Here is a 12,945-nt window from a genome sequence, read left to right on the forward strand (position 1 = left end):
AGTAGCTGGGACTACAGGCACGCACCACTAACACCCAGCTGATTTTTTTGTATTTTTATTAGAAACGAGGTTTCACCATGTTGGCCAAGCTGGTCTTGACCTCCTGACCTTAGGTGATCCGCCCACCTCGGCTTCCCAAAGTGCTGGGATTACAGGCGTGAGCCACTGCGCCCAACCAAGGCTGTCGACTTTTTTACTAGTTGCTTCAAAACTAAGGCAAATGTTGTTCACACTCCAGATTTTAAGACATTTTTACATTTTTTATTACTTGAGTTTCATCATCAAAAACCAGTATATCTTTTAATTGATTCTTATTTTTATTTTTGGGTTATGAAATAATTTTAACTCATAGAAAAATATAAAAAGTAACATCACAACAATTATGTATCCACCATTTAGATTTAACAAATCTTAACGTTTTAACATTATTTCAGACCCTTTTTCTTTTCTTTTCTTTTCTTTTTTTTTTGAGACAGAGTGTCACTCAGACACCCAGGCTGCAGTGGCATGATTTCAGCTCATTGTAACCTTGACATCCTGGACTCAAGCAATCCTCCCACCTCAGCCTCCCAAGTAGCTGGGGCTACAGGTGCACACCACCACACCTGGCTAATTTTTGTATTTGTTGTAAAGACGGGGTTTTGCCATGTTGCCCAGGCTGGTCTTGAACTCTGGAGTTCAAGCAGTCCACCTACCTTGGCCTCCAAACTTTTATTTTTAAGAAATTAAATGTTACAGAGAAGTAGTATAACCCCATATCAATCCCTTCACTAACTCTTTTTTTCTCAGAGGTAGCTACTTTTCCAAAATTGTATGAAATCCTACTCATCAGTGTTTTTATGCCTTCATTATATGTGTGAATTCTTAAGCAGTGTGGTGTATTTTTCGTTCTTTAAATGTATATAAACTGTTTCATACTATGCCAAGCCTTTTGAAGCTTGCTTTTTTTGATTCATTATTATTTTCAAGATTTACCCCTATTGACGCATGTAGATTTAGATTATTTAACGTCTATGGAGTATGTTATGAAGTATCAGAATTTATTAGCCTATTTTCCTATTAATGGATATGTGTTTTTTGTTTCATTTACAGACTGTGCTGAAGTCACATTATATGTTTTCTTGTGTATTTCTCTTGTCATAAAATGAGTTCAGTGGGTCATAACCAGTTTTTTTTTTAACTTATGTGATGTGGTTGTAGTAAGAAATAGAATGAGAGGGAATGGATAATAGAGAACATTTTACAGAATAAGGGTCATTGTTGTTCCCTAAACTTTCATTTCAATTGTGTGTGTATGTATATATTACTAAGATACGATATTAAATGAATTTCTTACTGTGAGTCCTTAAAAAAATGTTTGAAAGTTACTCCTAAGGTGTTTACCTGGAATTAGAATTACTGGATTGTAAGTTTTGCTTTATGGGAAAAATACCAAGTTGTTCTTCCCATGGTTTTAACAATGTATGGTCCCATCAGTGATTAATAAAATTTTAGTTTCTACCAAGTTCTACCAAGTTCACTCCAACACTTGGTATTAGTCTATTTCTGTCTGATACTTGGCATTAGTCTAACTTGTAACTTTCCAGTGAGCATCAGATGGTATCCATGATGTTTTCGTTTGTATTTCCTAGATGTCTAGTGTGTTTAAGCAGCCCCCGTGTTTATCAACTACGTAGGTTTCCTACTCTGTGAATTCCATGTTCACATCATTTGCCTATTTTTCTATGTGGTTACTGATTTCTTTTTTGGTTCATGTGTGAGCACACATACATGTAATTGATTGTAAGGTTTCTTTCCATGTTAGAGATACTAATCTTTTGTCAGTTTCATCCATACTTTGAATGTATTCCATGCCTTTTTAACTTTACAGTTTCTTGTGTTTTATAGGTTTTTAAAAATTTTTGTTTGGTAATTGCTTTATAGCTTACTCTCATCTCTTTGCTTTCAAGTTTCTGGCATTCTGTTTTGTATGTCACTCATACATAAAAGCTTATGGCTAAATTTTAGTTTTAATAGTTGAGTTTAAATATATTCTTAAGTTATAGATATATTTAGTTTATGTTTCTAATTTTTTCTGTTTCCCCTTTCGCTGCTTTGGAAGTAGTTCTGTATTTAATTTTGACTTAATATCCTTAATTTTTAATTTTTATACTATACTTACTTTAATAATGTCTAATGCTAATCAATATCATAGTCTTTTTCTTAGGCAATAATATTCTTTCATTAAATTAACATCTTTTGTTAGAAAAGAAACATCTATTTGTTTCATGAGTAGAAGGGGATAGGATGCAATATGGTTACCCTCTTGTTTTCCTCAAAGTGCAAATGAGAACAAATGTGCATGTACCTTTTAAACTTTTATTTTTATTCAAGTATATCTTTTCAAGTTTATTTTCTTAACATCTCATAAATATTATGATGATGCATAATAAAAAATAAATTACTCATATTTAAAATACATTGGTATTCAAGTAAAGCAAAATACCTGTACTGCACAATGCACAACTTTAGTTTATTGTGTAGTCTTAGACTTACATACATTTCAAAAGTTAACTATGGAATTAGGCATCATAAACTACAGAGCTCTGGATATGTGCTTACTGAAAATATTCATTATCTAGAATCTTGCATGTTCTGACTGTTTAGTAATTTGTCTCTATTTGCCATATTTATTAACACTTTGATTTTATTAAGATATTACTTACGGAGGCCGGGCATGGTGGCTCACGCCTGTAATCCCAGTACTTTGGGAGGCCAAGGCAGGCAGATGGCTTGAGCTCAGAAGTTCAAGACCAGCCTAGGCATTGTGGCAAGATATGTCTCTACAAAATTACAAAAATTACAAAAATTACCCAGTCATAGTGGTGTGCAGCTGTGGTTCTAGCTACTTGGAAGACTGAGGTGGGAGACTCACTTGAGCCCAGGAGGCAGAGGTGGCAGTGCCTGGGTGACAGACTGAGACCTTATCTTAAAAAAAAAAAAAAAAATTGCTCATAGAATCAGAGAATTCTTAGAGATGATCATTTTCTTCAACTTTTCATTTTAACAGATAAGGAAATTGAGAGCAAAATTAATTAATGATTTGGACCTGGAACCCAGCACCCTGTTCTCAATTTAGAGTTGTTTATTCTGAATCTTATACTGCCTTTTTTATTGCCTTTATGTAACAAGCTTACTCCTTCATAATACTCTTGTGAAACAAGCAAGCACATTACAATATAGGGGATGCAGTATTCTTCTGTTTAATAATTTATATTTTAAAACTACACGTTTGAGCAGTAAAAAGTTATAACAATTAAACAAGCTAAATTGTTTTTAAATATTTATGGTTCTTTCTTTTATAAATTTCAGATGTAAGCAGTGTTCTAGTTTGAGATCCATACAAAATCTAAATTCGTTGGTCGATAAAACATCGTGGATTCCTTCTTCTGTGGCAGAAGGTTAGCTAAATTTCCATGCCCTGCAATTTTAACTGTTTGTATATAAGGTTATTCCACCTGTTTATATTTCAGTATACCTGAAAGTATACCTATTCCTTCTTTATATACCTATTCCTTCTTCTGTAAGATAAACAGACTTTGTAAAATTAAAGATATCTGCCAAGCCTTTCTTTAGTCTGTATTTATTCAAGCAGGCACCATCACATTTGTTTGTACTTTCCCCTGTGCCTTACTATTTTGTTTTTCCTCCTCAGTAAGCATTCCACTTTACTAGTGCTCTTCTCAGAATTTGCCATTCAGAGCTGGACATTGTGCTGCAGATGTTGTTTGACCAGTTCAGAACAGAGTGAAATTATTTTTTACCTAAAATTGGACACTCTACTTCTACTAGCCTGAAATGTCATTGTATAGCTATTTACTTGTACACTTGGTTTTGTTTTCTTTCCTTTTTAATACAGCTATCTCATGTTTTATTTGTGGTACGTTGAAATCCTGGGTTCTTGTCATATTAACTTCTTGAACTTGGTCTCCTCATTCTATTCTTATTGTAATTTTTTTTTTCCTGTCACATGAGCTTCTTGAACTTGGTCTCTTCATTCTATTCTTAATGTAATATTTTTGTTTTTATGGTTCCTGGGAGTAGTTACTAAGTTCATCTTTCTTAGTTTTAGTTCACAGTTTTAATCTATTGAGACCTTTTGAAGCCTAAAAATCAGTTCCCCTGTAGTAATGTCTTTTGTATGCCCTAGTTCATGTCTGTATGTCCTAATTTATTCTTACTTGCCCTCTTAATTAGTCCTACTATTTAAATATGGGTTCCACAGATAGAAGCTAATAAAACGTTCTATAAATTGAGTATCTTCATTTCCAAACAAGAAGATGTTTATCTTAACCTGTGAATTTTCATGTTACCCAATATCTCTAATTTCTTATTTCTTCCTCATCTTACCAAATTATTAAATCTCAGATTCTGACATTCTTGTCCATTCAACCAGATGATATCCCTTTTTTCTTTTTTAAAATTACAAGTTATTCCCCTAGCTTATAATGGAGAGAGGCATGCTAAAACGGTATTTAACTGCATGCTATTTTTTAGAACATTCTGTATTTTAATTTTATCTTTCATAAAACTAACATGCAATGAGTTACATTTCATGAATCACTTTTTGTGGTTTCTATGGAGGCTATCAACTGTTTTATTTATTTATTTATTTATTTTATTTATTTTGAGACACAGTCTTAGTCTGTTACCCAGGCTGGAATGCAGTGGTACAATCTCTGCTCACTGCAACCTCCGCCTCCCAGGTTCAAGCATTTCTCATGCCTCATCCTGCAGAGGAGCTGGGATTACAGGTGTATGTTACTGTGCCTCGCTATTTTTTTGGTATTTTTAGTAGAGACAGGGTTTCGTCATGTTGACCAGGCTGATCTTGAACTCCTGTCAGGTGATCCATCCACCTCAGCCTCCCAAAGTGCTGGGAGTACAGGTGTGAGGGTGTCAACTCATTTTAAATATACATTAATATTTAATCGAAAAAGATTAAATTGCTTATCATAAGATATTCTCCCTATGTAGGTATAGTGAAATGTTCCAAAATGAATCTGCTAAATGAGCTTAATTATAGGTTGAGTATCTGTGGAGTTAAAAACACAAACTGTTTGTCCTCTGCTCTGACACCACAGCAATCAGCACAGGAGACTTATGTGACCAAAACGCATAGGGGTTTTCACTCACACACCAAGCAGGCAGTCCCTCAGCAGATGCCAGCTGGGTGTCCTCCAATTCAATTCTGACACTGTCTACCTGGAGATAATGCCAAGTTTTTCTTTGTATCTTGAGTTATTTTAGTAAATAAAATTTACAGGTCTATACTATCATAAAACAATTTTAACTTTACCTTGATAATAAGGAATAGCAGACTCATATGCTTTGATCTTTTTTTCCTTCACTAGTACTGGGTATTGTACCCCTCCAATATGTGTTTGTTATGACATTTACACTTGATGATGGAACAGGAGTACTAGAAGCCTATCTCATGGATTCTGTAAGTATCAGAGGTAGTAAAGATATTTTTAATTAAAACATAACATTTAAAAAATTGAATGCGTGTATTCATACCTGCTTTATTCCTAAAAGGACTTAAGGCAACTTAAAAATATAAGTAAAATATGAGCACATAAATTTTGAATCATCTGTGTATGTATCTCTTTTTTTATTTGACACTAAATCTTAACAGTTGAATAGTGGAAAATTAAGGAACAGGGATTTAAAGAGTCATTTCCTATACCACAGCCAAAATGCAGAGATACAGCTACACTATGGAAACATTATTTGTAATCAACATTTTGTCGTACTTCTGTTTGTTTGTTTTTTGAGATGGAGTCTTGCTCTGTCGCCCAGGCTGGAGTGCAGTGGCATGATCGCAGCTCACTGCAACCTCCGCCTCCCGGGTTCAAGGAGTTCTCTGCCTCAGCCTCCCATGGCTGGGACTACAGGTATGCGCCACCATGCCTGGCTAATTTTTGTATTTTTAGTAGAGACAGGATTTCACCCTCTTGGCCAGGCTGGTCTTGAACTCCTGACCTTGCGATCCACCCGCCTTGGCCTCCCAAAGTGCTGGGATTACAGGCGTGAGCCTCCACGCCCGGCCTTGATCATACTTTTTAAACCTCCACATTTCATATTAGAGGAAATGAAGTTACTTTGACAGGGAAGATAGATATTATTGTATAAAGTTTTGAGGCAGTCTACAAAAATCTTCCTCATTTCTGACAATAATTGCAATTGGAAGTCCCCAAGGCCACTCTTAGATTTGATAATTCACAAGACTCCTAGAACTCACTGAAAACTATTATACTGACAGTTACAGATTATTACAGCTAACAGATGTACATTAAAATCAGATAATGAAAGAAATGTACAGGACAGAGTCCAGGAAAGTTCCAGACACGGAGCTTATGGTTGTCCACTCCCCATAGAGTTGTGGACTGTTACTTTACCTGCAACAGTGTGTAGCAATATACATAATACATTGCCAGATAGGGAAGCTCTGCTAAAAGATTTTAGTGGGACTGTCATGTAGGTATGGTTGACTGCCCATATGGCTGATCATAGTCTTCAGCCCCTCTTGAGATCAGCGTGATACCACATGCTCCAAACTTCCCAGTCTACATCATACTATTAAACTCTTCATAGTGACCCAAGGCTACCAGGCAAAAATGCTTCTATCAAGTGTGACATGGAAAGGGCTTAGAGATTACGTTCCACAAGCTAAGGTCAAAGCCCAGACCTCTCTTAGGGTAAAGTTAAGATGTTTACTACATGGATTGGAAAAGAGCTGAGGTATAGTTGAGAGGAGAATTTTTCTCCCACCTACACAGTTCATTTAACCTTTCATTAAATATTTAATGAGCACCTGCTGTGTACTAGGTACTATCCTATGTGATGGAGAGACAGCAGTGAACAAAGTAAGCAAAATTCCTTCCTCCTTGAAACTTATAACCTGATAGAGGAGAGAAAAATTAAATAACTATATAATACATATACTATATGTTATATTCATTTGAGCTTAGCACAAGATGTTTTTTCTATACATAAAGAGAATAGTTAGCCTCTTTGTTTTAAAATCATTATTAACATCATCATTATTAAATCAGAGCAATTTACTTGATTATGTATATCTCAAAGCTATTTTAAGATTAAAGTAGCAAATAAGATTTTGGAGTTGAGACCAGCATTCTAGTTTATGAATTCTACAGTCCTGATAGAGGGAAGCTGTCTAGATTATCTTTTAATTGGACAATATTGAAATACCTGTTAATAATAACATTAAAATGATTATTTCCTTTTTTTTTTTCCTCTCATGAAACATTTTTAAGGACAAATTCTTCCAGATCCCAGCATCAGAAGTTCTAATGGATGATGACCTTCAGAAAAGTATGGATATGATCATGGATATGTTTTGTCCTCCAGGAATAAAAATTGGTAGGCAAGAATATTTTAACAGTCCCACACGTCTTTTACTTGAGATAGCGCTAGCATATATGTACTCTGTGGACTTTTAGAAGTCTGAAAGCTTTGCTTCAAATGAATTACGAAGTAGTGACTGATTACTGTATGATCAACCTTTGATGAAGAGAGTGGCAAGGATAAAATAGTTATGAATCAAAATTCTTGCAGTCAAAAGATTTTAAAAATATTTTAAAATATAGGAAAGGGGGTAGCTTTGATCACAAGCACATTTGACATTGTCATGCTACAAGCATTTTAGTTGAAATTAGACCAAAAGTGATAAATTGTTGGCAGTAAACATTTTCTGTAACAAACTCCAATTATCCAATTTAATTCATGGATGAATTTTTTTATTTAGTGTTAACTAGTTTCACATTTTACAAGCTTTTGTTTTACCAATTTTTTATGAGCTTTGTTTTCTGAATAAACATTTGATTAATAAACTAGATCCTCCTCATTTCAAATTGTACTGCTTATACCTACTGCTACTGAATTTTCCTTCTGTGACCATATTTGTGCTTATGTTGAAACTTGCAGATCTAAGTTATATTAAGACAATTTGATTTTTCTCACAATTTTTTATTGTGGGAAATTTTACCAGCTGCAGATTTAGCAGCTGGTTTAATTTTTATATATTATTTTAAATCAGGCTTTACTCTTCCTGGTCAATCTTTGCATCTTATAATAGTTACATAATGATAGAAATTTGTGTTGATCTGTAACAAAGTTTAACTTGAATACCTTTATTTGTTGTCAGTTTTAATTTGTGTTAGCTGTTTGGATTCTTTTGGATAGATTTCTAGAAGTAAATCTTTATATCCAAAAGCATGGGCCTGGTAGACCCATTTTAACCACTATTTTAGATTTTTAAAATATATACTAACCATTTTGAAACCCAAGGTGTAATCACTGTTACCTGTTTGTGACAAAAAATTCAGATTAGTCACAATTGCTCCAAAACAATAACATGAATCTAGTATGTATTTTGGAGAGAGAATAATGTTAAATTTGGAAGGGACGTTTACTTACTTGTCAAGCCAAAATAAATGTTAATTTTTCTAGCTCAGTGGTAAGCTTAGGTACCTATTTCAGAGTTATTTATTTTGTTTTAATGGTTAAATACCTTTTTTTGTTTTTGTTTTTGTAGATGCATATCCGTGGTTGGAATGCTTCATCAAGTCATACAATGTCACAAATGGAACGGACAATCAAATTTGCTATCAGATTTTTGACACCACAGTTGCAGAAGATGTAATCTAATATTGCCATCCAATTTAGCATACATAAAATGTTGCCACTCACCATCCCGGTTTGAGCTTCTTTTCCTGCCCTGAGTTTTGTATCAGCAATGTTGATGATTTTAGCATGGGTATGGAATTAGAAAATGTCCTTTCTTTAAATCTCTTGGCTTTTACTGGGTGCAAGGTAAATAATGGCTATAGATTTTATTTTGCTTTCTGTTTTGCTTTTGCACAAACAGACCTGCTTTAATAAGTACTGCTGAGATAAGTGTTTGTCTGATCAAGCTACAGTGTACTTTAAGTAGAAATGGCAAAGTTGCTTTGTTAGGGTGCCGATACTGATGATTTTATGATAAATTCAGTTCTTTAAACATGTAATACATGATTTGATTGCTTGTTTCTCTCCAGGATGGTAGATATTTCTCTATTTCACCTCAACCTAATAAAGTGGTCAGATTTATAATGTTAGTGACTTAATATGATCCTTTTCTAATAGTCTCCTGTAAAATATGCCAGTATTACAACTTACAACTGATTGAATGAGATGTTAACTTAGTAAAATAATTTGATTTTTACCTGACAGTGTTTGTCAAAGTTAAAATCATGAATATTCAATTTTATACAAACATTTAATATGTGTATAGATTTGTATTTGTTATTTGCCAAAGACAGAAATAAATTACCTGGTTTAATATTAGTGAAGAATAAATAAGTGCACACATTTCAACTGTTTCATTTATTTGCCCTAAGTTGAGCCAAAAAATGATATGAGGCAAAGAATCAAAGCAGGTGTGACAATACAGCAGATGTTTAGGGCTGTCTACATCCCAGGTACTGTGCTAAGCACTAAACATGTATTTGATCCTCACAGCAACCCATTTTTCTGATAAGAAATCTGAGGCTTGATTGATAAGCTAAGTTCACACAGTTTTTAAATGCTAGAGTCTGTGCCTTAATTCACATAATCTCTATTCAGAGCCTGTACTCTTAACCACTCAGGGATTCTGGAACAGAAGCTAACAGTTTTCTGCAATGAGTCCTTGACTTAAATATCTGAAATAACATTGGAAATAGATTATAAGAGGAATCAGTGTGTTTTTCTATACTTTCAAAATACTTTTAACATCTTATTGTCAAAAAAGGATTGGATAACTGATTTTCTTTGCTCATAATAACTCTAAATTCTAGTTCCTGAGTATATTAACACATCTGTATACCTAACTACCAATGTCCCCCATCATCGACTAATCAGCTTGTTTGAGACAATGAGAAAGACTGATTTTATTTTCAGGAATATAGACTCGGTTCAAAACATTTTCAGGAAAAATATTTTAAAACCCTACAGTTGAACAGGTGTGTTTCTGTGTTGATGATGTGCTCAGGATACAAAGGTGAGATAAACATTTTTTCTGCCTTCAGAAAGCACTCAGTCTAGAAGAGTAGAGGTCCAAAGGTGCCATAGGTTCACACTGTGAGCCTGCAAGATCTCCACGTTAACAAAGGAAAACTCTTCCTATGAATCTTCATGATGATAGGCCATGTCTCTTTTTATTTTTTTTTTAAATAAACATCCACATTATCATGATTTCTTTTGGTTTATTGTGGGGTTTTGTCCTTGTCTTTTTAAAAAACTTTTCAGTTTTTAGCAAGAATTATTCCATCAACACCTAGTGTTTATCTAGAGTGATGTATGCACTCTGTGCTAATCAGGAACCCAGAGTTAGGAGAATTTTTATTTCTGGAGCAACAACTAAATGGTAGTTCATTGTGCCCCAATTTGATTCCTGCCCCTTTCTGTAAACACTGATAGAATCTTCCTGTCAGATTTTAAATTACACAAATTTAAGAAAGAGGTTCGTGTGCAGACTCAATCTCAATTTCCACTTTCTGCAGCATCCATTTTTTAAGACACTACTGGATTGACTCATACTGTCCCTATATTGTTCTTAGAATGCATGTCTTAGAAAAATATGAGACAGTACATTATTCTTTATCTAGATGTAGCAATGAGAAACACACTACTTAGAGACTTTTTCTGTGGCGACCTTCAATTATACTGCTGTATTTGAGGGAACTATACATGCCAACATACAATATATCATTCCTCATTTCTTTTTACCCCTGCTCATGCTTTAAGTCAGGAATTGTTTCTAAATGATTATAGAAAGATGGATGTTGATAGACTAGAAGAAGCTGACTATAGTATACTCTGTCTACTTAAAAAAGCCATCTTCACCCGTTAGGGTACTGGCTGCCCAGATTTCAAATTGGTGTAGATCCTGTGCCTTAGCTACTTGGAGGTAACAGAAAAGGGCGAAAATATTTTCCCTGCCCACTTACCAGCTGACTATGCAGTCCTGTTTTAGATAATAAAGCATGAATTTTTCACTACGTGTGACTCTGAATCCAGACAGTTTTCTTCTATACTTTCTAGAAGCTTTCCTTGGGATCTGGAAAGGCTAAACTCATTTGATTATTTTCAGTGTTGTTTTAAATTTGACGTTATATTTCATCAAGTTTTGTTTTTATCTAGACTTTTTTTATTAATAAAATTAAGAATTTAAAACAAATGTAGGGTCTGTAAACTTGAACTAATTCCTGCTCCAATTAGTACCCAGGAAGAAACCACTTTTAACAATATGGTATATAATTTTTAAGATTGTTCTTTCTAAGAACGTGAGCATGCATATGTGTGTGTGTATGTATACACACACATATATGTTAGCATCATGTTAAATAGTACTGCAACTTTCTTTTGTCATATAGAGAACTGTATTTTTGCATGTTGATACACATACAGGGAGAAACTTATTGCTTATAATTATTCAGCATAAGTCACTTTCAATGTGTAATTCTCTGATAATTTTACTTTCTATTTCTGTTGTGTTTTTTTGTGTAAGTATTCTATTTTTTATTGTGCCAGTTTGGGATTGTATATGTTTACAAAAATGTATTCTTGTTATCTGCTTTATTACCACATAGTTATTCATGATAATGTGTTTTATTATTTTACTTTGTATTTTGTCTGGTGTTATTTCCCCTTTAAATGCATCTGGAAGCTCAAAGACCTAGTTTCACTATGTCCTTTGGAGGTTTTTAGGTGATAAGAATTTTAGAGACCTATACAGACTTCGAATACAGGATTAGGACTCTGCCATGACATAGTTGCTTTAAATTATTATTTCATGCTTTGAAGAATTTATTGTGAAACGAATGTTAATGTAAGAAAAAACACCTCCTGTAATGCTTTTCATTAGGAAATGCAGACTCTGTGAAAGCTATAATGAGTTGCATTAAAGTTCTAGAACATTATTTTATGAGAAATATAAATACATCTTCCTTTCTTGGCCCCTCAGAATCTCTGGATAGTGTCAACCCTACCCATTCCAGGAAAAAGGGACCTAGTCAGCTAGTAAAAATCTGGGCATAATGACCTGTCTTCTCTGGTACTTGGAAAGAGTATCTAAATGCACTAAGCGGGCGCAGGCACTCACAAGTGCTCTCAGGTATGTGAGATGCTATCTTCTTTTGGCGGTTGGGAAATTAATTAGTAGTGCTATGTTTTTGTTTTTGTTTTGTTTTTTCACTATTGTGATTTAAGCTGTTAGGAAATTTGAGATCAGCTAGGGATTCTAAGTGATGATCATCTTACATGGAGATAAATAAATGTCCCTTCCATCAGGACTGCATTTGATGGGTTGAAAACTATTGGGCATCAATTACAAGGACAAAGATAATGTATCAGTGTATATGGGAGCTCTCCCTCACATGGCCAATTGGTGAAACATGGATAGTGCAGAGATTCCTCTGCTATTTTTTGACTATAGCAACATCTTAATGAATTTCTGGTATTTTTCCTTGAAATCTAGGCCACAAAGTCACAGTCACATTGTGTGTGTGTGTGTGTGTGTGTGTGTGTGTGTGTGTGAGAGAGAGAGAGAGATACTTGCTTTTATTCTCTTCTTTGTGTTTGCTTTGCAGGGTACTATGTTGGAATTCACCTAAAAATCTAGTCCACAACTACCAAAGAAAGCATTTCCAACTTGTGTGAAAGTTTCTTTTATTTCATCTATTTGTTCACAGTATTTTAAAGATTTGGAGCATGTCATGTTAAAAACTTTAACCTTCCTATCATCTATTAATCAAATATTGGTGTAGTTCCTAAACGTGTACCTTTTTATATACAACCTTGCTTTTTTTTCCTATAACTTCAAAATGTTTTTTTCCTTTTTTGAAATTGGAACTCCCTTTT

General features: G+C 34.1%; 1 protein-coding gene across 5 annotated transcripts in view; it reads left to right on the top strand.

Annotated features, from left to right (window-relative positions):
* POT1 (protection of telomeres 1) overlaps window positions 1–10,278 on the top strand; it is a 120,459-nt gene extending 110,181 nt beyond the window's left edge. For 2 of the 5 annotated variants that reach the window (XM_011995934.1, XM_011995935.1), the window contains 4 exons: window positions 3,352–3,440; window positions 5,394–5,485; window positions 7,320–7,425; window positions 8,600–9,417. In XM_011995934.1, the coding sequence (XP_011851324.1) occupies window positions 3,352–3,440; window positions 5,394–5,485; window positions 7,320–7,425; window positions 8,600–8,712 (400 nt within the window). In that variant the 3' untranslated portion in view covers window positions 8,713–9,417. Of the gene's footprint in view, window positions 1–3,351; window positions 3,441–5,393; window positions 5,486–7,319; window positions 7,426–8,599 lie in introns of all 5 variants that reach the window. The other 3 variants (XM_011995933.1, XM_011995936.1, XR_001007793.1) reach the window with 3 other exon arrangements.
* The last annotated feature ends 2,667 nt before the right edge of the window (window positions 10,279–12,945 follow it).

Source organism: Mandrillus leucophaeus, unplaced genomic scaffold, assembly GCF_000951045.1.
Source record: "Mandrillus leucophaeus isolate KB7577 unplaced genomic scaffold, Mleu.le_1.0 Scaffold5, whole genome shotgun sequence".
Classification (NCBI taxonomy): Eukaryota; Metazoa; Chordata; class Mammalia; order Primates; family Cercopithecidae; genus Mandrillus; species Mandrillus leucophaeus.